Consider the following 26482-nt stretch of genomic DNA (forward strand, 5'->3'; position numbering starts at 1 on the left):
TGCTTTTCTCACTTTTTCACTGCTTGTTCATGAGCCAGTGTTACATATACAGTTAAGTATGTTTGGCCCACGTGATGCTTTTACAGTGATGCTGTCAGAGCCGGCTGTGGTTCCCCGGAGCCCCTTCTGGCTTTCTCACTCTGTTTCTGCCCTGCGCTCCTCCCTGCCCGCCATCTTTCTGTCTCTCTGCGGGACCATTCCCACCAGCATACAATTCACACGTACGTACAGTTCACAATTTCATCTTAATCCACTCCCTCTTCTACTGCTCTGTTTTTCTCTCTCCTTGCACAGCAAAACTTCTTTTAAAAGTTGTCCTTAGCTGCTGTCTTTGTATCCTCATTTCACATTCTCTCCTCCTTGCATTCCAGCTGAGCTTCTGCCTCCACCAATTTCTAAAGTCGCTTTTGCCAAAGACATCAAATAATTTCCATGTACCCAATTCCAACTGTTTGTTTTTTGTTTTTTGGGTTTTTTTTGGTGAGGAAGAAGATTAACATCTGTTGCCAGGCTTCCTTTTTTTTTTTGTTTTTTGGTTGAGGAAGATTTGCCCTGAGCCAACATCCGTGCCAATCTTCCTCTATTTTGTATGTGGGTCGCCACCACAGCATGGCTGATGAGTGATGTAGGTCCACGCCCAGGAACTGAACCTGTGAACCTCTGCCACCAAATTGGGGTGTGCCGGACTTAACCACTATGCCACCAGGCCGGCCGTACTGTTGATTTTTTTAATCCTCATTTCAACCTCTCACCAGCATTTTTACCCTTTAATGTCCCTTTACATTTTTTTTCTTTTTTATTAAAGTATAACTTACATTCACAGAAGTACACAAATCCTGAGTGTAGTGTGTGATGAATTTTACATAGACTTGCATCTGTGTGACTACACCTGCAGTTTTTGACATCATTGGACAGGCACTCCCTCCTTCGGATCCTCACTCTCTCTCCTTTTCCTCCTACGTCACTGGCTGCCCCTCTGCATTCTCCCTAGCTGGCCATTCAGCTCCTGCTTAGCTTCCAAATGTTGGCACATCCCGGGACTTAGTTCTAGGACTCTCTTTTCCAGTTACGCTGCTACATAAGCTCATACCATTTCAAGATTTAAATACGTCTATATTTTGTCAGTTCCTAGATTTGTACCTCTAGGTCGGACCTCTTCTCTCAGCTCAAATGATATTGTTGACTCCCTTATTTGACATTTCTATGTGGAAGTCTATAGGCATCTCTTCCGCCTCCCTCCCTCAGCTGCTTCTCCATGTTGTCTCCACTCATTAAATTATTTCTCATCCAGCTGGTTGCTCAAACTGAAAACTGAGAGCTCAAATTGGATTCTTTTCTTCTGCATTCAGTGCATCTGTGCATCTTGTTGATGTGTCCCCAGAAATATCCCAGGTATTTCTTCTCTCCGTCTCCCACCCACACCTTTGCGGTCTTTTGTTTGGGCTGCTGCAACAGCCTAACTCTTCTCAGCTACTATTGCAGCCCGTACAGTCTGTTCTTATGCAGCAGCCAGAGAGAGGACTTGAAAGTGTGAATCTGATTGTCATTTTCCCACTAAAAACCTTGCGTCCAAAGCCCATACTCTGTAAGACTCAACATGATCTGGACTCTGCATGCTTCACTGACTTACCCCATCTTCCTGTTTCTCAAAGACACCCTTCCTGCCTGCCTTAGGACCTTTGCATTAGCTGTTTTTTCTCCCTTGAATTTCCTTTCCCCCCTATGTTGGCCCCTCTTGTCATCCACATCTCAGCTCAAAGGTCATCTTCCAAGTGAGGCCTTCTCAATTCTCTCCTCCTCCTCTCCCAATTAAAGGAGCCCTCCAGTCACATTGTTTTCATCACAGCACTTACGATCTTGTTTGTTTTCTGTTTCCTCCACAGAATTGGTGTTCATCATGAGGGTAGGGACTTTGCTGTCCTGTTCACAGCTATATTCCCTGGGCCTCATATAGTGCCTGGCACTTAGTAGCTGCACAATAAATATTGACTTAATCTGAAAACGACAGATAAAATGAATACTGCTGCTTGATGTAAAGCAAGTATAGTGTAACCAGTCCAACAGTTTGTCCAGAACTCAACCTGGAGGGTGAGCTCCTGTGAGTTGCCATGTGTGTGACTTGAGTGACATTTGTTGCAGAGAGGAGCAAGTGCCCATGGAGCTGGTGCAGCGGGGTGATGTCATCAAGGTTGTCCCTGGGGGAAAGTTCCCAGTGGATGGGAAAGTCCTGGAAGGCAATACAATGGCTGACGAGTCCCTCATCACAGGTTAGGTGACTTGTTTCACATTCCCTTCGGGTGGGTATCAGCACAGTTGCCAGGTTACGTGACTGCTGAATGGGGCTTAGTACGTGATGGTTGGTCTCTCTTCTCCACTTCTAGGAGAAGCCATGCCAGTCACTAAGAAACCCGGAAGCATAGTGATTGCCGGATCGATAAATGCACATGGCTCTGTCCTCGTTACTGCCACCCATGTGGGCAACGACACCACTTTGGCTCAGATTGTGAAATTGGTGGAAGAGGCTCAGATGTCAAAGGTAATGAAGACATTTAAAAAACAATATAACTCTGCTTCTTCGTTTTAGAAATTATTCCAAGAGTTCTGTAGAATCATGCAGATTTATTGAGTAGAGATTGATTAGTAAACATAGTTAATGGGCGAGCTAAGAATCCCAGGCCCTGTCCATGCTTGCGCTCTTTTCTTTCTTTACAGATTGTAACTTCTCATGGTCTTTGTGTTTTATTTTCATAGGCACCCATTCAGCAACTGGCTGACCGGTTTAGTGGATATTTTGTGCCATTTATCATCATCATTTCCACTTTGACGTTGGTGGTATGGATTATAATCGGTTTTATCGATTTTGGTATTGTTCAGAAATACTTTCGTGTAAGTTGAATGCTTTGGGCAGGATGGTTGTTGGGTTTTAAGTAATCTATTGCCCTTAATCCTGTTCTCTCATGCCTTAGAGTCATTGGGCTTTAATTACCCATTACATTTTATTTGCTTGCTTCACTTATTGGCAGCAAAATCTTAGCCAGGGTACAACAGTCAGCCACTCTACTTCTGCAGGTTTTTATTAAAGATGCTCATTACTTTCTAGTTAGATAATTTCATAGTTGTCTCTCAGTTGTAGTACTTAAAGCATTTACATTATGCAGTATTGTCCGTTTTTGAGATTATGAGGTACACATCATAGAAGATAGGTCACTTAACAATTTTGATGGTATAATAATATTACTTAACAAATTTTAAGAAAAATATATTTTTGCTATGCTTATAAATACCATCTTTAACCTTGCAGCTTCCCGAGCAATGCTAATAGCTTTTTAATAATTAAATATTTATTAAAAATTCTGTATGAGGCAATGGAATATACATTTTTGAGTCTAAAAAGTGGATAAAGAGTACTATCTTAGGAAATACGGTTTTATCAAACTCCAAAAAGTGGAAAGTGCAAACAGGTTTTTTTCTTCAGAAATAAAGCTGTATACACCAGTATTCGCAATTGGGGGTGATTTTGTCGCCCCAGGGACATCTGGCCGTGTCTGCAGACATTTTTGGTGGTCATGACTGAGGAGGGGCTGCTACCAGCACCTGGTGGAGGAGGTCAGGGATGCTGCCAAACATCCCACAATGCACAGGACAGACCCCACAACAAAGAAGTATCTGGCCCCAAATGTCAGTAGCACTGAGGTTTAGAAACCTCGATATACATAAAAAGCTAATGGCCCACTTAGAGGGTATTTGATAACTGCCCAGTGACTGGAACAGTGTTTTACCTTGCTTTTAAAAATATCTCATGCTTAGCCCCGTCTAGTGTGTATTTTACCTTAGAGCAATAGAATAAGAAACTACAAATATGGGATGGATAATATTTTTCTCTTAAAAAATTTTCTACCCATAATTAAAGGCCTATCGTCTATTCTTGGGGTACATATCATTCACTCAGATTTCATTTTCCCTCTCAACTTTCCTATCTTAAAGTGAAAACTGATTAAACACTTTCTTGTATCTAAGGGGACCTCGGTGCTTTTAAGAGTAACCTGTGACTATATTCCTAGAAGTTGCCAGTGGCTGTTAAGGCACCTGACTGCCTCAAATTTCTGTTTTTGTGGGAGAGCAGCTCATTGGCATGTGGCTGTGGGAAAACTCAGTCCTAAACGAGATGGAATGTGTGGCTTCCTGCTGTTCCCTGCCTTTCTGTCTTACTTTGGCTTCTTTTGTTTTTATCTGCAATATCAGGGAGGATGCTGGCAAATGAGGTACTGCATGTTCCTTTAAGATATTGTTATCACTCTGCTGTCTCAGAATCATTTGTAGGCACAAGGTTCCTGTCAACTTCTAGAAGTCTAACCTACCCTATTAAACTGCCAGATGTTATTTTGACAAGGATTACTGTCTTTTTTTAAAAAAATCACGTCATCTTTGTCTCTAAAAAATAGCATTATGTCTTAAACATCATGTCCCTCTACCTAAATCCAACTGTTTCTATGGAAATTAAGCGACCCTTTAATAATGTATCTTATTTTAGAATCCTTGCTTTGAAAATCAAAGAATGAAGTGTAGGTGGAGGCCGAAGAGCTTGTGGTCTGTGTCCTCGATTTAGAACATATGCTTCTTACTGTGATTAAGTGAACACAGTGTCTCTTGATTATACTCCAGAGACACGACCCATTTCAAAAAATAAACTAAGATAACTCAAGATGTCAGAATGCAAATAATAATACCAAAGGTGCCACCAGGTAACTAGAAAGGAGACCCATATTTTGCTTGTTTTGGATTTGTAAAGAAAACAATAGTGAAAAACAGAAGAAAATAAAGATGGCTCCAAATCCCATCGCTAGAAGTAACCGTTTTTCACACTTTGGTGAGTGGCTCTCAGTATTGTTGAAAGGCTGTATACAGATAGAGGCAGATAATTTTGCACTCATTAAATCATGACACATGCCATTTTGTGCTTGCTTTTTTATTCAGCAATGTTACTGATATCTTTCTATGTCAATAAGTATAGATATATGTCATCATTTCGGCAGTTGCATAATATTCCATTTGCTACACCACACTCAGAATTTGATTAACCAGTCCCCTGTTGGTTGTTTCTAGTGTTTTGCCATTACAAAAAAGCGCTGTGGTAAATATCCTGGTATCTTTTCCACTTGTATGATTATCACCTTAGGGTAGATTCCTTGGAGACCTATAATTTTTTAAAGCTTTCATAATAATGATAAAAATAGTAATGATGATGTGATAGTTACAATTTCTTAGATGCCTCTCCTGTGCCAGGTGTTGTACTGTGTGTATTTATATATCTGTTTGTATGTATATTAGCACATTTAGTCCTTACAACAACCTGTGAGATGGGTGTTGTTATCTCCATTTTGTATGGGAGGAAGCTGAGACACAGAGAGGCTAAATTAGCGTCAGAGCCAGGACCGGTCCAATTCTGGAGTCTGCTCTTTCCCCTGTCAGGGATTTTTATGAGACTCTCCTCTCGTAATGCCTTTCTCTGAGGAAAGCCTCCAGGGTCAGGTTGGAAAACTGGGGTGCAGCACAGTGAAGTGAACCACCAAAGCAGAGCAGAATGCAACAGTGTTTCCTAAACCACAGCTCATCACGCTGTCTCAGGTCCCACTGCCTGCGCTGAAATGTTCTTTTGTGATTAGAATTCTGTGTGATTCCTCATTTAACTCGCAGCCTGCATCTGTCTCTTTCCTCTTTTCAGACCCCCAATAAGCATATCTCACAGGCAGAGGTGGTCATCCGGTTTGCGTTCCAGACGTCCATCACAGTGCTGTGCATCGCCTGCCCCTGCTCTCTAGGCTTGGCCACACCCACGGCGGTCATGGTGGGCACTGGGGTGGCCGCCCAGAACGGCATCCTCATCAAGGGAGGCAAGCCTCTGGAGATGGCCCACAAGGTTGGCCTTGTGCTGTGGTGTTCCCAGCTGTCCTTTGGGGTCTTGGTTAGGATGATTTTGTAGCTGTATACTATGTGTTTTTTTTTTAAACTTAGAGAGTCCTAGTGAAAATAGTATCCATTTAAATTTCATATTAAGAGGAAAATGTGAAAGAGGCCCAGGGGGGTCGCACTGTTAAATAAAACAAGAAGCCAGGACTGACCGGGAATGAATATAGCAATAGCCAACAGTTATAGAATCAAATACTTTATAAATAATAATTGATTTAATCTCAGCAGCAGCTCTGAGGTGGGTGCTTATTATTCCCGTGTTACAGATGAGGGAACTACAGCGGGAGGAGGCTGGGTAACTTGCCCCAAGGCCTGCAGCTAATAGGTGGCAGAGTGAGGATTCACAGCCAGGTCGTTGGGCTCCAGAGAAAAGTACCAGCTCTGCATCCATGTGGTTAGCGGAGGGGTCCTGACCATGGGGAGTGGAGTAGTGGGCAAGTGTTTGTGCAGAATCTCCCTTTGGCCCAAGATACCAGTCCCTAACCTTCCATCCTTCCATTTACTCATTCGGTATTTGTTAAGCATTTCCTACGTGTGGGTCCTGTGCTAGGCCCTGTCAATGGTCATGGTCCTCAGTTCTCAGGGAGCTTAGAATTTAGTGGGGAGGACAGATATGGAGTAAGTGAACAACAAATGCTATGAGAGAGCGTGAGATGCCGTGAGGACAGGGAGCCCAACCCAGGCTTGTGTGTGCTGATGGGGCTTGAGGGCGGTGGAGGTGGTCGGGGAAGGACATATCAAGGTTAATCTGGGACCTGACAGCTGAGCGAGAGTTAGCCAGACAACAGAGGTTGGGAACAGCCTGTTCCGGCAGTGTGAACGGCCTGGGGAGGCTGTGCTGCCATATCACAGACTCTATAGATCAGAGACTGGACTTTTCCCCACCATTGTATCCCCAGCATCTTGTCCAGGGCCGAGCACATTGAAAGCACTCCACAGTTATTTGCTGAATAAATAAATGAGGAACTGAAAAAAAAGCATTGAGAGAGAGAGAGAAACTGACAGGAGATTAGGCTCTTGAGGGAGAGAGAGGCCTTGAAGGTTTGGTACAAGATTCAGAACTTAACCTAAAGAATGGCAGGGAGCTTTGGAGGGCTATGAATTGCCAATGTGACTGGATTACATGTTGGGTAGATCATTCTGGCGGCAGAGTGAAGGACGGACTAGGAGGCAAGAATTGTTGGAGGAAGACCAGTTAATAGCGTTGAGAGGGCTCCGTTCAGCATCAGAAACAGAAAGCTGGATCTAACCGTGCTTTTGGGACCCAGCGTGAACAAAGCAAGCAGCTAACCTTATATAGGGTTTGGGGCAGTGTGGAGTTCAGGAATTGATGGGCTTTCAGAAGTGGGTGTTCGGCTGTCTTAGTGCTCAGCTGGCCTCTGGACCTGGAGGCACAGGTACTGGAGTGTGGTTGCTGCTGACTGGCTGAGCCCAGACCCGTGGGGACTGGTGCAAAGCTGCCATGACCTAGCGGGGTGGGTCTAAAAACTGTCTCTGGTGGTTACTTGTTATTAAGGCCAAGGAACACCCGCTTCCTTTCTTGAACTTGGCGTGTGAGAACTCTCTTCTCAGTGGGCTTTTGCTCTCTTCAGGCCAGAGAAAACAATGATTGGCTTGACAGACAGCAGTGCAGAGACAGGCAGACTCCCAGGTCCTGGCTCCTGACCTAACAGGAAGAGAAGTCTGCGTGGTGTTACTGTCCAGGAGACGGTGCCATGCCATCTCCCGTTAGGTTGGAGTGAGAATTTCTGGCTCAACCCACTGAAGGTTAAGCCACAGTGTGGATTTGTTTACTGGGTAGAGGGAAATGATGTCTGCAGTTGGAGTGGTTGAAGCCCGTGATGGGTTGCAGAGGATTGTGTTAGGAAGTTATGAAGGAGTACTGCTATCTGCTTGAGGCAATGTGAGTGGAGCTGTGCCTCAAGAGCGTGTGGACTCTGAAAGTCCTTTCCTTCTGTGTTTGTGGTCACTGAGATGTGGTTGTTTTGGCAGATAAAGACTGTGATGTTTGACAAAACTGGCACCATTACCCATGGGGTCCCCAAAGTCATGCGGGTCCTCCTGCTTGTGGACATGGCAGAGCTGCCCCTCAGGAAGGTTCTTGCTGTGGTGGGGACTGCAGAGGCCAGCAGTGAGCACCCTTTGGGCGTGGCAGTCACCAAATACTGTAAAGAGGTACGTGCACCTCGGTATTGCTCGTCCCCTTGCTCCTCCCGCCTCCTTCTCCACTCTCGCCGGCTGGGCTGGAAGCCTCCGACTCTTTCCTCCTCACATGCTTTTCTCCCGGCTGCTGTTGGCACCTGAACCAGCGACCTTTGAGGAGGCCTTGGCTTGTGTGGTCAGGAAAACCACTTGGCAGGCTCCTCTGGAGCAGGTGGAGATATGGCTCGCAGTGGTAGGTCCCCTGTCATGTTTCCAGATCATCAAAAAGCTGTTAACAGTGTTAACAGTCATTTGCTGAGCTATGCTCAGGACAACCAAAACTAGTAAGATGTGAACTCTGCCCTTTGGGAGTTCAGTGCTTTATGAGCGCTTAGTGCAAAGGGATACTAAAATGAATGGGGTTTCAGGGTGAGGGAGGGAGAAATCCACTCAACTGGGATGTCTGAAATGGAGAGGAATGAGCAGCAGTGAGCCGGATGCCCAATGGGTTCGTGGCACAGTTAATGGGGAAGCATTCACTCATCCTCTCGTCTCTCCAGATGAAAGGTCCTGTTTAAGTGTTTTCTGTTTTCAATCTGAATATAGAAGCATCAGGATGTGCCAGAATATTGCCCTGAAAAAATTTAAAGAGTCTGAGCAAATATGATTATCAGTAAATGTAGGAAGGTGACATGGATGCCTTAAAAAAAGTTGACGGCTCTTCCTGGACAGAGAATCTTCCAGAAATCTCATTTCATGGTTTGGCTTTCATGTAGGGTCAGACAGTCTGCCATTTCTCCTCTCACCCTTGATGTTTCAGGAAGAATTCTGCTCACCCTCAGTCAGCCTTCCTGTGTTTTGTTAACCCAAATGAAAATAGCTCTCCTTTCTTTCTCCTGCTGGGTCGCCCCTCCTCCCCCTCCAGCGTCTGTAAATGGGCAGTTATCTGTTGATAGCCTAAAATGGCTTTGTTACCGCTTACCTATTCCATCATTTTTATGAAATTATTTGCAGCATAAACGTGATATTTTTCCTCTCTGGCACCTTCACTCCCCCTCACCCCCTGCATTTGCTGAGTATTGTCCTTCTCCTTTCTAGCCTGCAGCCTGTCCGATATCATGAGGCAGCCACCTAAGGGGAGAGTTTAGGCTGTTGAATTTTGTTCGGTTTAATGATTACAATGTCTGTATGAGATGAGGAAAAGAATTCCTGTCCGTAGTCGCTCTTGCCACCTTTCCCTGCTCTTCTCCTTCCCGTCTATCCCTTCGCTCTTCATTCCTGGTGGCCACTGCCCTCTTCCCTGCCCTCGCCGCCATCGTCTCGGTCCTGCCTCCCTCTCAGCTCACCTCTCTGTTTTCGGTTCCTCTCCCCGTCTCCCTTCCTTCACAGGTACTTGGAACAGAGACCCTGGGATACTGCACGGACTTCCAGGCTGTGCCAGGCTGTGGAATCGGCTGCAAAGTCAGCAGCGTGGAAGGCATCCTGACCCACAGCGAGCACCTGCCAAGCGAGCGGACCGCTCACCTGAATGGGGTTGGCAGCGTTCCCTCGGAAATAGGTATCCCCGGCCTTTGTCTCTGCTGCTCAGCCGGCCGGGGCGGCTTGGGCCAGCTGGGTCAGGTGGCCTTGAGCCAAACCACAGAGAGCACCTCGCCAGCACGCCACCCTGGTTCCCGACTGTGGAGGAAGGTGGCTCCTGGCTAGTATACCTCACGCCTGCCTCGCCCAGGAAAGCCTGTAGTTTCTCTGTTGTTTCTCTCTTTCATACATCTGGATCTTGTTGCTGATGGTAGACAAGGTAGTATATTACTTAGATTCGTAGACATCACTTATCTGCTCTGTAATCTTGAGTCCCCTCTTTCTTCTCCCAAGTTAGTCCTGCTTCTCATAAGCTACAAAGTAGACAGATGGGAATTCTACTTCTGTTCTTCCTAAACTGGAACCTCCCATGTGGTGGAACTCTGATGGGATGTGTCGTATTTACAGAGCTGGCAGCAGTCAGGGAAAGCAGATGGAAATGGTCTGCCCAAGCATGCTTGGAGTGACAGCTGCTTATGATTAACAGCCTTTCTTAGTCTAAGGATAGCTTGCTAGCCATCGGTGTGAGAGTCTAAAACCCCCAAACCAAAGAAACCGATCTCTAGTGTTTCCTCTTAAGTATGTTGGTAGTTAAATCTTGATTTAGATTTTATTGTTAGAAGCCATCTACCACCTTCTAGCAATTTAAAGCCTCAGGATGACCTTTCCATTTAGCTTCCAGGGACTGGTCCTTGTAGTGACGCCTAAGTTAGTGGCCCACATGGTTAAAAGGTGACAGGTGAGAGTCTCACCTGGCCTTTTAGGAGGTATAGCTTTAAAACATTTCATAGAAGTAGACTGCCTAATGATTTGCTTATTCTCCGTGGGTCATCTATACCAGGCAGTGATGAATCTAGGCTACACTTGCTTTTGGTGCTGGACAGATACCTAATTGCTTCTGATCCCTGTAGAAAAAGCAGCAGAGAGACCTTTAAAGGCAAAGGAGGACACTACATAATTTTAATATGTTTATAACATTTTCATACATGTAGTATGTACGTGTTAACACCCCACCTTAATTCATACCACATGTTCTACACGTTATACTTTCTCCCTGGTCCTTTAATGATGGTGTTCCGAGAGGCACTTACTAGGTTATCACTTTTCAGAATGATTAAATGGATATTTTGCTGTTAAAAGGATTCCATAGTTTTTCGTACTTTCTCACAGTGAAATTGGACTCTTTGGGAATAACCACAAACTCTTTTGTACAGATGTGGCCCCCCAGACCTTCTCTGTGCTGATTGGGAACCGTGAATGGATGAGGCGCAATGGCTTAACCATTTCCAGCGACATCAGTGACGCTATGACAGATCATGAGATGAAAGGCCAGACGGCCATCTTGGTGGCTATTGACGGTATCACTCTACTCACACCTTCGTTCTGCTTTCTCAGAAATGAAGTTTCTTGAGCCAGCCCTGATGGCCTAGTGATTAAAGTTCGGTGCACTCCACTTCAGCGGCCTGGGTTCAGTTCCCAGTCACAGAACCACACCACTCATCTGTCAGTAGCCCTGCTGTGGTGGCGGCTCACACAGAAGGACTAGAGGGACTTAGAGCTAGAATATACAACTGTGTCCTGGGGCTTTGGGAAGGAAAGGAAAAAAAGAGAGAGGAAGATTGGCAACAGGTGTTAGCTCAGGGTGACTCTTCCTCAGCAAAAAAAAAAAAAAAAAAAAGGTTTCTTGGAGATATCAGACAAAAATAGATTCCTCCTTTTTAAAAAAAAAAAAAAATTCCCCTCCATTAATTTTAGGTCTGTTTTCTGGAAGGTTGTCTTGTCATTTTTTCTTCCCTTCATTCCGAGTCCTAAGGCCCTATCTCTCTATCTCCGTCTTCACCACCAGAGCCAGCTCTGCTCTGGCATCAGTCTCAACTGTCTTCACCATCACTGTTTGCCTCTGTCCAAGTTGGCAGTTCAGAGTCATCCTTCTCATTCATCACTGCAGATGAAACACAATTCACTTTGCAAGAGGTTTAACTGTAGGGTACCTTCAAATGCTGAGATCCCTGTAACTTTTCAGAGCTTCTCAAGAATGCACGTATCTTAGCACTCAGATTATATCTTGCCTTTACATCTCTTACTTTGTTAATGTTAGTTGCTGCAAGTAGAAGTAAAACTATATGCAAATAAGAAATGATGATTTATGTTGCTGTATTTTGAATGCTCCAGCCAAGTACATCCTCTTCGCCCATTCTCTTTTTCTCCCTGCTCCCACCGCCATGCTTCTCCTAAGTCCTTGTCGACCTGCAGTCCCCTCAGGTCATCAAACCAGAGTCAACTCAGCTAAAGGAGGCGTGCCCTCACCCACCATGCAGCCTCACCCATCACCCCTCAGTCCTGGAAGGCCTGCTGGCTTCAGTATCTAAAGATTCACTCCAAAAAAGAAAATTCTATGGAAATGTTGTCTGTAGAAAGAGACAAAAAGGAAGGATTGATTTTCTAGCTGTTAGGATAGTCGTCACTTTTTAAGTAACATTTGTTCTGTTTCTCATATTTTAATAGCTAACATGTGTTGAGTTATGAGCCAGGCATTCTGTAAATTAACAGATATGTCTTGCAGAAAATTTGGAAAATTCTGAGAGCTATAAAGAAGAAAATGAAATCATTGAGCATGCTCCCTCTCAGAGAACCACTGTTAACATTTTGATAGTCCTTCCAGACTTTTGTATGCATCTGTAAATATATGTAATTTTTAAAAAACAAAGTCAAAACCATACTATGTTATATAATGTGGTGTTCTGTTTTTTGCGTATAACATTATATGATGGAAACTGTTCCTGGTCCTGAAATATTCTTTGCTCCTGGGGCTGCACAGTGGCCTGCTGTTGTGTGCTCATCTGTAGGTGTTCCCTCCAGGTGTGCTCTGTGGGATGATTGCCATCGCAGATGCTGTCAAGCAGGAGGCCGCCCTGGCTGTGCACACGCTGAAGAGCATGGGTGTGGACGTGGTTCTGATCACAGGGGACAACCGGAAGACAGCCAGAGCCATTGCCGCCCAGGTAGGGGCCTGGGGCGGGGGTTGGGGACATCTTCCCCCTTTGAAATTACAAGTGATTTTAAGCTCTCAGAACCAATTTGAGGAAAAAAGTAGGCGCGAGTGTCTCTAGCACTTAGGCTTGCTTCTGGTTTTTCCTCCTTGCTGGGTGCTTTTCTCTCCACGTGTCTCTTCTGCTCTGAGCGGCATGGCGTCCCACAGGAGATTACTGTGCTACGGCCACAAAGATCACATCCCTGGGTCCTGGGTGCTGTAACTCATGCAAGACTGGCTGCAGCCCTGCAAAAGCAATTCCAAAGATGTCTATTTCCCAGTCTTTGCAATAAAAAGAAAAAGATCATGGTTTGAGGACTGAAAGAAACAGCTTTTAGCCTTTATGTTACGTGAATGTTCTGCCAGCTCAGCTTGTCTCATTCATGTGCACCAGACAGATGCCCAGATCCCCAGCATTCTCCAGCAGCACTTGGTTCTGAGTTTGGGCCGTGAGGACAGCACTGCTGTATGCCTGCCGGACTCCCCACACAGTGATGGCTCCAGTGCGAATTCCTGGAATTTACTTACTCCCTCCCCCTCCAAAAATATGTGCAAAGCGATATGCTTTCAGGAACAGATTGCCTCATAGGAGGGAAGCAGTGCTGTCTTGCTGTATGCTACCTTCCTTATTAACAATGGACTTGATAGACTCGATGGACTCGTGGAGAACCCCCCTTTCTGGTTAAAACTTGCTCATCCATTCCACGAGCACTTATTAAGTACCACCCACATGACAGACAGGCTACAGAGAGGAGTGAAGAGGCCACCTGCTCTCGAGTCCTGTGGGGGGTAGATCAGTGACCAAGTATAAATCAAATGCTTGATGCTCCAACAGAAGAGTACATGGGACACGTGGGAGCTACCAACTTACTCCTCAACCTTGCAGGGGCCAGGGACACCTTCCCGGAGAGAGGATGCTTGAGTGAGGAGTGGTCAGATAAAGAAGAGGGGGAGGGAGCCAGCCCTGATGGCCTAGCCATTAAAGTTTGGTGCGCTCTGCTGTGGCAGCTCAGGTTCAGTTCCTGGGCATGGAACCACACCACTCATCTGTCAGTAGCCATGCTGCGGCAGCATCCCACATAGAAAAACTAGAAGGACCTACAACTAGAATATACAACTATGTACTGGGGCTTTGGGGAGGGGAAAAGAAAAAGAGGGAGACTAGCAACAGATATTAGCTCAGGGTGAATCTTAAAAAAAAAAAGAGAGGGAGGGAGGGATAGGGAAAGGAATACTGGCCTTTCCAGGACAGAGCAGGCAGCGTGAGCACCACCTGGAGGCACAAAGCAGCAGTGAGTTGCAGAGCGTGGGGAGCTGAATGGTGCAGAGTCTAGTGCAGGCCTTCTGGGGCCTCAAGGCAGGGAGCTGGAGACGGGCAGAGGCCAGATCTCAGGGGACCTTGGGAGGCAGACCAAGGAGTTTGATGTTGTCCTAAGGGAATTGGGATCCACTGGAGGACTTTAAGCAGGAAAGTATTGTGACCAAAGGATGATTATTTTGGAAATACCACTGGGACAGCCTATGGAGAGAGTTGGGAGGCCAGGGCATGGGCCGGGAGACTGGCAGGGCCTTGGCATGGGAGCAGGGGATGAATTTGCCGTGTGACCTGCAATCTGCAGGGTTTACTGACTGGCATCATTGACTGGACCTGGAGGCCCGGGACCGGGGCAGGATGACTCACGGGTTTCTGCCACTGTCCCTATCCTTTGCCAACACAGGGTGTTATTGTATATTTATCTTTTGACTGCTGTTTTCCTTTCCTTTTAGGTTGGCATCAACAAAGTCTTTGCGGAGGTGCTGCCTTCTCACAAGGTGGCCAAGGTCCAGGAGCTCCAGAACAAAGGGAAGAAAGTTGCCATGGTGGGAGATGGGGTTAACGACTCCCCAGCCTTGGCCCAGGCCGACGTGGGCATTGCCATCGGGACAGGCACAGATGTCGCCATCGAGGCGGCTGACGTTGTCCTCATCAGAGTGAGCATGGCTGTCCCTTCCCCTGTTGTCCAGGTTATGGGAGCGGTGAGGGCCGTGGGACAGAGCTCCTGATTCACCGCGTGTTCCTCTCCTACAGAATGATTTGCTTGATGTGGTGGCTAGCATTCACCTCTCCAAGAAGACCATCTGGAGAATACGCCTCAACCTGGTGCTGGCGCTGATTTATAACCTGGTGGGGATTCCCGTCGCAGCAGGTAGGTGGCTCTCACCTGCTGTGCCACCTTCGACTGCAGCTGCCGGCCAGAAAGGCTGGTTGCTGCCGGCCAGGCTCCCGCCACACGTAGTGAGTAGCCACATTGCTGGCTGGCTGGCCAGAAGCATTGCTGAAAGAGTTGATTTTATTGTGTTCTCTGCTTTATAAGTCTCTAAAGGTAAATGAGGAAATGCAGCACGGACCCAAACTGTCATTCACTCTGCTCCTCTCTGAAAAGCTGGCCAAGATGCTTGACCGTTTATTTATCGTGGCTGTATTTTCTGAACCATTTATTAAGACATAAAACCTGAAAAAGAATCCTTATTAACAGTTAGGGGGCACCTGCTACACGATCAGCACAGGGAGTGATGTTTCTGAACCTTATCTTAAAAAGTAATCCTGCCCGGCTTTTACCCTGACTCACAGAAACGATCGTGGAAAGAGATGGATCTTTTCTGCTTCATAACTCCCCCGTGCCCCGACCCGTTGAATATTGTGTCGCCAGATAGGGAGAAGTCGCAGACACATCAGCAAGGGAAGCCTCCCACATGGGCTGAGACCTGTTTTTCAACAGGACTTTCCCGCCTCAGTGTCCCCTGTTGTGCCCGGGTGGATAGCGCTGACTCCCATAATAGATTAGCGTGTTCGCCTCAGCCTCCTGAGCCAGGTGGGCCAGGCAGGTGTACTTCCTGTCCCAGAGCTGGCTCAGGCGCTGATTCTCCATGTTTGTGCCTCTCCCACAGACCTTTGCCCATAGGTGGACTGAGTCTCCTGGCTCTGCCCTGGGGCCTCGCTCTCATTGCCCTTTCTAAGGGTGTTTTGAAGCCCTTCAGGGAAGACAGTGTGTAGACAGGGACTGCGGTCAACAGCAGTCTGTTGTCCAAGCACTCGCGCAGTCCCCGTGGTGCCTCAGGAGAGCTGGCTCTCCTGCTACTGCTTTCCCTCTGGCTCCCCGCCGCCCTGCCATTGTCCCTCTGGGTCCTTGGGATTCCCTGCTCCCCTGGAGCTCCGCCCTAAAACTAGTGATGCCGATTGTGGATGGTCCCAGGAAGGTCAGGGCTGGTGGGAGACCCCATTCCCCTTGACAGCGCACCCACTGCCCAGCTCTGAGACAGCCTACCTCAGAGGCCTGTGGACATGTGGTCACGACATGGCAGCAGGGGTTTCTGAGCCACCCCGAGGAGGAGAACTTCATGGTGGGCATGAGGCTGGGGGCCCCCTCCTTGCTGTATCCTCTGGGCTGCCGTGTGAGTGTTGTTCTTCCCTTGGCCAGGTGTCTTCATGCCCGTCGGCATCGTGCTGCAGCCGTGGATGGGTTCAGCGGCCATGGCAGCCTCCTCCGTGTCTGTGCTTCTCTCGTCGCTACAGCTCAAGTGGTGAGGCCCTCCGTGGCGGGAGCACAGTGCGGGCCGTATTTACTAGAGCCCCCCCAGGAGTCCCTTTCGCTTTGTATGCACGATGCAGCTTTGGCTCGCCAGTGCACCTCCTGGGCTGGGAATAGGTGTGTGCTGTGCTCGGGTTCCCACTTCATTCACCTGAGGCAAATACGGAAAGGACAGCCGTGAGTGGAGCCAAGTGTGTGTGTAAAGATTTATCAGCACCATAAGCAAATACAGTACACCCCCTTGTCCATGGGGGTTATGTTCCAAGACCCCCAATGGATGCCTAAAACCTCACGTAGTACTGAGCCTTATACATACTATGTTTTCTGCCTGTACATACCTATGATTAAGTTTAACTTATAAATTAGGCACAGTAAGAGATCAACAACTAATTGTAAAACAGAACAATTATAACAATATACTATAATAAAAGTTACTGTAGATCTTAGCAACTTCAGCATAAGATTTCTTTTCTTCTTAAGTTGAGAACTTTCACCTTTTCACTTAAAGGAAGCACTTTATGGCTTCTCTTTGGCATTTCCAAATTGTCAGCATCTCTACTCTTGCACTTTGGGGCCATTATTAATTACATAAAATAAGGATTCCTTGAACACAAGCACTGTGATACAGTCGATCTGATGACCAAGATGGCTATTCAGTGACTAATGGACAGGTGGCATCTGCAGCGTGGATAGGCTGGGCAGAGGGATGGTTCACATCCCAGGCAGGATGGAGGAGGATGACTTGAAATTTCATCACGCTACTCAGTGTGCAATTTAGAACTTCTGAATTGTTTATTTCTGGAATTTTCCGTTTAATATTTTTGGACTGCAGTTGCCCATAGGTAACTGAAATCGCAGAAAGGGAAGCTGTGGATAAGGGAGGACTGCAGTCATGTGGCGCATAACGATGTTTCACTCAAAGACCACATGTCCGACAGTGATCCTGTAAGATTAGTACCGTATAGCCTAGGCATGTACTATGTTATACCATCTAGGTTTGTGTAAGTGCACTCTATGACATTCGCACAACGCGATCGGCTAATGATGCGTTTGTCAGAATGTATCCCCATCGTTAACCGACGTGTGACTGTCCTGTAATTTACCACTTAACAGTCATTACGTGCTGGGCTGTTCTAGTTACTCTGTTCAAGGGCTGTTTGTGTAAATATATAGACCTGAGATCCCTGTATATTATAGTTTTTCCTTTTTCAAAAACGATGTGTATTTATTGATGCTTTCATGTAACGAAAGTTGATGGCAGCCTACCATGTGCCAGGTGTTTGGATAGGAAGTTTTTGAATCAGGTACACTTTTCCTGAACTCTAGGAGTTTAATATTCTTTCCTTTAAAAACGATGAGGTTTTGATACTATGTGTTATTGAGAGTCTTGGATAAAAGGCCTTCACCAGGCTTAAAAAAAGAGTGTGTGTCCAGAATGGCTCAACTGCTGTTGAATTCTTGCTTTCCAGCTATAAGAAGCCGGATCTGGAGAGGTACGAGGCCCAGGCCCAGGGCCGCATGAAGGCCCTGACCGCATCTCAGGTCAGTGTGCACATTGGCATGGATGACCGGCGGCGGGACCCCCCGAGGGCCACAGTCTGGGACCAGGTCAGCTACGTCAGCCAGGTGTCTCTGTCCTCCTTGACGTCCGACAAGCTGTCTCGGCCTGGCACCGCGGCCAACGGTGGGGACAAGTGGTCTCTGCTGCTGAATGACAAGGATGAGGAGCAGTACATCTGAAAGCTCCAGGCAGGTGCAGACCAGGGACCATCTCCTGGCTGAGCAGCCGGCCTGGCCCTCCCTGTGGACGAGGCTTGAGCCAAACAAGTAGAACACCAGCAGCCAGCAGCAGGATGGGCAGAGCGCTCTTCAACCTTGGGGACTTGCAGGCCCTGGACATCCCCCCTACAGCATGTGGCCTTGCCCAGATGTGGGTCCTGGGCAGGACCACTTTGCCTGAATCCCGCTGGCACAGGCACCAGGCCTCCTGGCCTCACCATGCTGTTGGCATCGGCCTCTCGGAAGCCTCTCTGGACCCTAGACGAGGCAAGGACAGTCAGCCCTCCTCGCAGACCTCTGCTGTAGTATTGGGGATGACGACTCGTGAAATGAGGAAGCTCATCAGGACCAAAAAGTTGGTGGGCCTTTCTATAGAACTCACTAAAAAGCTCGGTATTGGGCTCTTTTTGTCGACTCCCATGAGTATCGCGTGTCTGAGACCACAGTTTACCTCAAGTGCACCTGTTGTTTTCTGCTGGCACAATCTCTTTTCTGTCCTTGACGCTAGGGATCCCCCCGCCCCCATCGCCTTCGAGGGCAGGACTGGCATCCTGGTGGTCCCTGCTGCTGCTGTCCTCGGCGTTGCTCCAGGTGTGCTCCCTCGTGCCCTCCTGCCTGAATCTGCCCTCACACGCCTGGCCAGAGCTTGCCATGCTTCTCTTCAAGTTGAGGAGGGTTCTTTCTTGCCCACGAGCCACTTCCCCACGGAGCCATGGCTTCTCACCCCACAGAGTCGAGTGCTGTTGCTGATCATTGCTGCCTAGCTGGAGTGAGGGGCCCAGAGCCTGAGACTTGAGAGTCCAAACCCCGGCTTCCTGTGGAGTCCGGGTGCTCGGGTCCCAGGGCGCCTCTGGTGCTTGGCACAGGCATGCTGCGGGGGAGGCGTGTGCGTGCAGGAACCTCCTTGCACAGCTCCAAGAGCTTCGACTACATGGCCCGCTGTGTGACTGTCACCTCATGGAGTCCAACATAGAATTCGTGTCAGTGGTGCCCCTGGTGTTGTGCAGCTCCGAGGAAACGGCGACACCCAAATGAGAGGGAACCACAGTTCTCCTCCACAGACTTCTACTTCTGCACGCTGAGTTGGTGCCTTAGGAAAGGGGGGCTGTCCCAGAGGGACAGTCTGTTTCTCACTTTCAGCGGCTTATTGTGATTGCATGACTTCGGAGGGGCGGGAATGGGGCTGGTTTCAGACTCTGAGGTTGGTAGTGATTGACAGAACCACACGGGAGTAGGCTGGTAGAATGAGAATAAATTCTAAGGTGAAGCCCTTGTCAGACACACAAAATAATTTTAGTTATTTATTGAGTGTCAGTTATTTTCCAGGGACAATGTAAGTGCTTTTTATAGTTTACCTCTAATCCACCAAACCAGCAAAGTAGGTATTATTGTCTACATTTTATAGGTGGGGAAACAGGCTCAGAGAGGCCAAGAATCCTGCCTGGGATCACAGAGCCAAGACACATGCCAGAACAGGGCTCCACATCCGTGTCTGTTGGCTCTGAAGTCTCTGCTCTGCATTTGCTGCCGCCCTGAATGTCGGTTTGCTTGGAATGGAATATGATCAGAGTCATCTCTCCTTCCCCTTGGATCAGTCGTTTCCAGTTTTGCTTATAATTTACTTTTTGCTGGGTCTTATTCTCTAAAACCCAAGTGCAGGGTTTTGTTGTGTTTATTGTTTTCAGCCTTCCTTTCCCTCCCCAGCCCCTCCCACTGTGTGTCCCCAGCGTGTCCTTTCTGTTCTTGGCTGTGTTCAGGGAGTGTTCTGGTTTTCCGAGTAGACTAATCGCTGTCTAAAGAATCTAATTGTATTGATGTTTCAAAAAGCTTTTAAGACCGTAAACATCATGTCTATATGGACTTGAAAATATTTATGTGATTGCACAGAAAACAACCTTTTAGATATTTAAGTGTAGGAAAATTTTTGGCGTCAGATAAGAACAACTGCTACTTCAGAAACTTTCCATGCTGTATTAGAATCAGGTTTCTTTTTATTCGTTTGAAAGCTGCCTCTGGCTGGCTCTGTCTGAGGGAGAAGTGTGGTCAGGGCGGGTGCAGCGACATCCTCCGTGAGAACTTCCAGGCACTGGCTTGGCTCTGTCTTTTGGGGGGAGCGTAGAAGCATGGGATTTTAACAGTGGAGGATGTGAGGGATCAGAGAGAGCCCTCTGATCTGCCATCCCCAGCACCGTGTGAGCCCCTCTTCCAGATGCCTGTCTCACAGGTGTGTGGGTTGAACTCCGAAGGGCACCCTCCGTCGAGGTGTCCATCCCACTGGGCCACACACAGGCCCAGATTACCCCTTAGATGCACTTCTCCAGTTGAGGGTGATTGCAAAAGGCGATTCTCAAACCCACATGCTTTAATCTGGAGGGCTTGTTTTGGGTTCCTTGACCCTGAAGGAATGGGGCATGGGGAGTAGTCTGGACTCGGGGGCTCTGTGGGCAAGGCTCTATGGGCATCTTGGGGTGGTGGGAGACCCTAAGTGAGCTACACCTGAAGGTGAGGTGCCAGACTAATGTATCATCCAAACCAGGGCACTTTTAAGAGTGAAAGGAGGTGCCGTTAATAATTATATCAGGACAAGTAGCCTAATCCGGGGCTACCCAAGCAAACTGGGACCTGTGGTCGCCTCCCTTAAAAGGGAAATGGGCAGGGGCAGGCCCCGTGGCCGAGTGGTTAAGTTTGCATGCTCCGCTTCGGTGGCCCAGCCTTTTGCCGGTTCGGATTCTGGGTGTGGACATGGCACCACTCATCAGGCCACGTTGAGGCGGTGTCCCACATGCCACAACTAGAGGGACCCACAACTGAAATATACAACTATGTACTGGGGGGATTTGGGGAGAAAAAGCAGAAAAAAAAAGATTGGCAACGGTTGTTAGCTCAGGTACCAAGCTTTAAAAAAAAAAAGCGAAATGGGCATTGTGAAGTCATCACTGACACAAACCATCACTGTAGAACTTTGTCCTAATTGTAGGTTTCACAGGCACGCTGGTGACGTAATCCTGTATCAGATTCCCAGATCCTCCCCCTCTATCGCATACTGATAGAGGCACTTCTCTGTAGAATCCCTGAGGTGATCCTCTTGTGGGCAATGTGACCACATAGTTAGAGACTCAGGCACGGTTTTGTCCCACCTGCTGGTGCACTGCTGTGCCCTCCAGCATACCCTGTAGGACTTCACGCCAGGCGGGCCTGACCGCTTTTCTGGACGCCCAGGTATGGGAATTCCATGTTGTATGCGTGTCCCGTTGTGGAAAGGGAGGGTTGATACCACCCCAGGAAAGGATTCCATTTCTTTAGAAAAGAGGTGCTTTCTAACACTCGAGCACATTTCCCTGATGATTCCCTATGCGCCAGGATAAAGCATAACATCTGTCGGTTCCTGGTAAGTTTTCAGTCTTAACACCTTGGTGAAGAATTGTGATGGGATCACTTTTTATATAAACAAATATAATAATTCTAGTTGGGTTTTTTTTTTTTAAAGATTGGCACCTGAGCTAACATCTATTGCCAGTCTTATTTTTTCTTATTCTTCTTCTCCCCAAAGCCCCCCAGGACGTAGTTGTATATTCTAGTTGCAGGCCTTTCTGGCTGTACTGTGTGGAACGCCTCCTCAGCATGGCTTGATGAGTTACGTCCACACCCAGGATCCGAACCAGTGAAACCCTGGGCCGCCAAAGCAGAGCACGCGAACTTAACCCCTCGGCCACAGGGCCGGCGCTGAATAATTCATTTTTTTTTTTAAATGGCACCTGGAAATTGACATGTCATAAAGTAGATTCCCCAAATTGGTCTAGTTTACTAAGGGAAAAAAAGTGACCTTTATTTTAAGAAATTAAGTATAGACCAAAATCAGCCAATCAAACAGGTTAGTTAGGAAAAGATTATTTCAATTACAGAAGGATTTTTTTTTGCTTTAAAAATTCATGTCAGTATTTCAATAGATAAATTCCCTAATGCATATAAAATTCCTCTTGAGTTAGAAAAATTTTATTTGCATGCAACTTTCACTTAACTGCCTCTTTTGTTTTTTTTAAAAAAAAAGGCAAGGAATGCATATACAAAGAAATGCTTTCCGCAGCTCCTTGGGCTGACTCCGTTTCCCTTTCACCTTACCTTGGTGTGTGGGAAAGCTGATTTGGTATTGGAAAGTATTGTGAAGCTGGTAGGAATGAAACCACTCTACTTTCTTCATTTTCAGACTCAGCTTGGTCAGGGACATCAACACCATTGTTTGCGATCATTCCAGGGGAGATGTCTACTTGTCTGCTCTTTTCCTTTGTGTGAAGACAATGACAGTGGTTGAAATTACAGGATAGAATACGAGAATGTTAAATAATGCTGCAAAATCCCAGAATCTCCTTTATTCTATTCCAAAAGATGAATAAACTTGTAAAATCCTCCAAGGGCTAAGATGAAAACAAGAATTGATGGAAATTTAACATTTTTTTTTCCTTTGAAAAGGAAATGGCTATTTCTTCTTAATATAAACATTATAACTGCTTATAGCAAAGATTTAAACATGCTTAAATCTTTGCTATAAGGGGAGGGGAAAGGCTGCCATAATACTCCCAACCCAGCCTCCAAAAGTAAGCCCATGGACATGGTTTCATGGAGGGATGTCCTCTGTGGGTGGACCACATTAGGACACTGAGGGAGCAAAGCTTGCCTCCCCATGGGGAACCCAACTCCCTGACCAAAGTGAGAGGTGCAGTAGTGGGCCCTGGGATGGACCTGTTGTGAACAAAGGGAAGAAAGTTGCCATGGTGGGAGACAGGGTTAATGGGTCCTGACAAGATCAGGCGACAGACAACATTCAAATTCTGTGAGGCTACTGTGTGCTGGGTGCCCAGGTAGGTTCTGTCACTCTTGCTCAGCTAGTCCTCACGTTGGCCTTAAGAGCTATTTGCATCACTATCCTATTTCCACGGATGGGAGAACCAAGCTCAGGGGAATTGAACTGACTGTCCAGGAGACAGAGTTGGGGGCGGGTGCTTGGCTGCTTGGCTCTGGCTGCAAGAGCCCTACTCCATTGTGCCCCCTGGGTCTGCCCCTCCTCCCTGCAAGGATGATCTCGGGCACTCCCCTTAGCAGGAGAAGCTGGGCTTCCTCTGCACGCCTTGGTACTGTGCTTGGGGCAAATAAAGTGTCCTTTGGCAGGACAGTGTGGTTTATCTCAAGAGCCACCAGATGTCTCTCTGACCAAAACAATCTCCCAGTCTGCGGCTAGAACCCAAATTCTCTTGATCATTTTTTGATGCATCCGGAAATTCAAATAAACATCATCATGAAAATGTGAGAGATGGGGCAGAATGTGAGGCTGGAATTCAGCCCTGGCCCTGGGGTGCCTCTGAAGGAATGGGGCATGTGATGTATTTACTGTGATGTATTTATACCTGTACTTGCAGCCCAGGGTTTCAGAGCCTCTTTAAGCTCAAATTTAGCCATGCAGAGTCCATTGTTGGGGTGACTCACCCATGAATTTCCTTTATCATCATGTGCGTCTGTGCTTCATACTCTCTTCTTACAAGTTTAGATATATTTTTTAAAGCTTGAACATTAAAAATTATATATATTTTTAAAGGCTCACAGTGATTTTCAGTGGCTCCAAAGCCCCAAGTTCTAAGACTCCTGTGTTTGCTCTGGGTTTGTAACAAGGCTTCCATCCCAGCGCCCTGGGCAGAAGTCTGTCCCCAGCAGTGTCCATTTACAGTGCTGGTAACTCAACCGTCCCCTGCCGGGGCCCCGGGGGTCTGCTTGATCCCAAGGAGGAGTTACCTGCCCCAGAACTCTATCTTCTCATGTCTTGAATGGGGAGTGCTGCCCTCTTTACTGTGCTGAGATACGAGGGTGGAAGGCGCAGGACATAGGAAACTCCCACACAGTGCAAGGTGGCTGATGGTCTCAGGTCACCTTAACAGGTAATGGACATATCATCCAGTCTCCTTTAGATCTTCCTACCTTGCCACAACATAAAAAAAACCAAAGTGTGATCTGGGCTCTCAGCTTTCTCATCTGTACAAAATGGGCGTGATAATAGTTTCTGCCTCCCAGGGTGGTGACGATATAATGAGGTCATCTGGGGAAAGCACATCTTGAACACCCAACAAATGTTACTGCTGCTGTTGTCCTTGATGTTGTGAGTGATGGTGACTGTATTCTAGGGACAAAAGCCAACCCACAGCCTTTCTGTCCCACGCAGGTGAAAACTGTCTGTGTGTTCCCTGGCTGGGCTGGAGCAGCGCCTATCTATGGTCTGCCTCTAAGACCTCGTGGACTGTGTAATTTCTTTAAAAGGAGCCGCCTTTGGCCAGCTGCTGTGCTCCAGGACGGACTCCTGGTTCTCATTTTCCGGTGGTCCTAGAGCATGCCCCTCTGCAGCATGCCCTGTGTTCCAGGAAGGACATTCCAGCAGGAGGCCATGCAGTGGAGGAGAAGCTAAAAGCACCAGCATTAGAGTTGGGCCCACCTGAGTTCAAAAGCCGTTTCTACCCCTTGAGGAAGCCACTCCGCCTCTCTGAGCTCGGAAATCAGTGTAGAAGGAATGAACTCCTCCTTCGTGGGCGTGTGAAGGCTGAATGGAATTATGGACGTGAATGCCTAGTGCAGGGCGTGGCACACGGTAGACACTCAAATCTAAAAGGGAGTTATCGGTGGAATGACACAGATAACGACCTCCCCCAGGAGGGGGCCCTGTGGGGAAGACCCCGGGGGAGGTTCTGGGATGGTCCTGCTCTGGGATGCAGGCTCTTAGAAAATGTTTATTGACTGTTTGAATGATGCTGGTGCACCGCGGGAATTAGGAAAATGAGCACAAAAGGTGCTAGTGAACAAGAGGTGCGAAAAAAATAAAGCGGTTTCTTTGTAACGTGTCATTTCGGGCTGGTTTAGAGGCGGGGTCTCGTCTCATTCACTGTGTCTGCATTACAGTTAGGAATTTGATCATTTCCCCCAATCTTTTTTGATGTCTTTCCTTCCTCTTCAGGGTAGAATTTTGATGATTCAGCTTTGGGGGCTAAATAGAAACCCAAGCACAGAGGTATGGTCTTTCCATCTCAGAGCTGCGGGGGGGCCTGACCTCATGTGGATTCAGTCACAGAATCACCTGCCTGTGATGGTCCACCGCGGGGGATGGGGGGAGAGCAAGGGCGGTGAGAGGATCTTTTTTTGGGGGGGAGGAATAGGTGTTTTATAAACTTCTGTTTAGTCCTTCCTGTTTTCTAAAGAGTGAGAGTTAGGGCTAAAATCCATATGAGCTTAGAATGCAGCTAAATTTTCAAATTTATTACTTCTGGGAATATAAAAGTAACGTATACTCCCAGTCTCTGATTTTGGATACACTTAAATTTGAATATAGTGAGGTTTCCTGTAAAGTAGGAAAAATACTAGGCGCCTCAAGATGGGGGCATTGTTTTCCATTTAAAGCTCCACCCACTTCTAGGTGATGTTTTAATGTGCCTGTGCCGTCACTGTCAATGCCATTGCTTCCCTGTCCACGTGAAGGGCATTCGGTGCAAATCACTCCATCCCTCCTCCTCCTCTCACCTCCGCGCCACACACACACACACACACACACACAACTCATGCTTGCACATGCAGAGACTATACACACTCACACCCCAACTAGGAAGAATCCTTATTTTGCTTTGCCTCTTACATGCCCTTCCTTTCCTCCTGAGCCTAAAAATTTAGGCTACTGCTGAGCCTCCAGTGCTGTTGACCTTTAAATCCACTGCTTTTCTCCTGTTAGCGTCCTCGCAGCGGCAGTGGCTGGTGGGTGAATTGTGTCCACTACCCGATGAAGCGGCTGTCCATAGGGGATGCAAGAAACCTCAGCCTCCCCTGGTGACGGGGAAGTTAGCAGAGCAGGGACTGTGGTGTTGGCGGCTGGATTTTGCCCTCGGGTGAGTGAGGGTGGCAGCTGCTTTATCTTGGCAGGAGGAAGAGCAGAACCTCTGCTGTGGAGGGACTCCACGGAGCAGGCGCTTAAATGAGGCCTGATCGTGTGCTAAGTGCCCCGGGGATTCAGGACGGGTGAGGCACAGACCCTGCGCTCAAGGAGCACGTGCAGGGAACATAAGGCACACACACAAACACTGCACACACAGCCTACACACACATGAACAGACTACACACACGCCACACACACACACTATACACAGACCACACACACAGACTATACACACAGACACAGACCACACACGTAGACTACACACACCTAGACCGCACACACAGCCTACACACACAGACACAGACTATACACACAGACCACACATATAGACTACATACACACACACAGACTACCCACCCACATAGACTATACATAGACTACACCACATAGAGATTACACACACACATACTATACATGCATCTACACCACACACAGACCACACACACATAGACTATACACAGA

At 47.4% G+C, this 26482-nt stretch overlaps 1 protein-coding gene across 16 annotated transcripts in view; it reads left to right on the top strand.

Moving 5' to 3' along the window:
• ATP7B (ATPase copper transporting beta) overlaps positions 1-24941 on the top strand; it is a 111388-nt gene extending 86447 nt beyond the window's left edge. For 6 of the 16 annotated variants that reach the window (XM_014732067.3, XM_014732068.3, XM_005601189.4 and 3 more), the window contains 12 exons: positions 2140-2267; positions 2382-2536; positions 2752-2886; positions 5723-5917; positions 7960-8142; positions 9499-9667; positions 10902-11045; positions 12547-12689; positions 14486-14689; positions 14787-14904; positions 16177-16279; positions 17757-24941. In XM_014732067.3, coding sequence (XP_014587553.1) covers positions 2140-2267; positions 2382-2536; positions 2752-2886; positions 5723-5917; positions 7960-8142; positions 9499-9667; positions 10902-11045; positions 12547-12689; positions 14486-14689; positions 14787-14904; positions 16177-16279; positions 17757-18027 — 1948 coding nt within the window. In that variant the 3' untranslated portion in view covers positions 18028-24941. The remainder of the gene's footprint in view (positions 1-2139; positions 2268-2381; positions 2537-2751; positions 2887-5722; positions 5918-7959; positions 8143-9498; positions 9668-10901; positions 11046-12546; positions 12690-14485; positions 14690-14786; positions 14905-16176; positions 16280-17756) is intronic. The other 10 variants (XM_070239668.1, XM_070239669.1, XM_023621538.2 and 7 more) reach the window with 3 other exon arrangements.
• Positions 24942-26482: the final 1541 nt, after the last annotated feature.

Source organism: Equus caballus, chromosome 17, assembly GCF_041296265.1.
Source record: "Equus caballus isolate H_3958 breed thoroughbred chromosome 17, TB-T2T, whole genome shotgun sequence".
In the NCBI taxonomy this organism is placed as follows: Eukaryota; Metazoa; Chordata; class Mammalia; order Perissodactyla; family Equidae; genus Equus; species Equus caballus.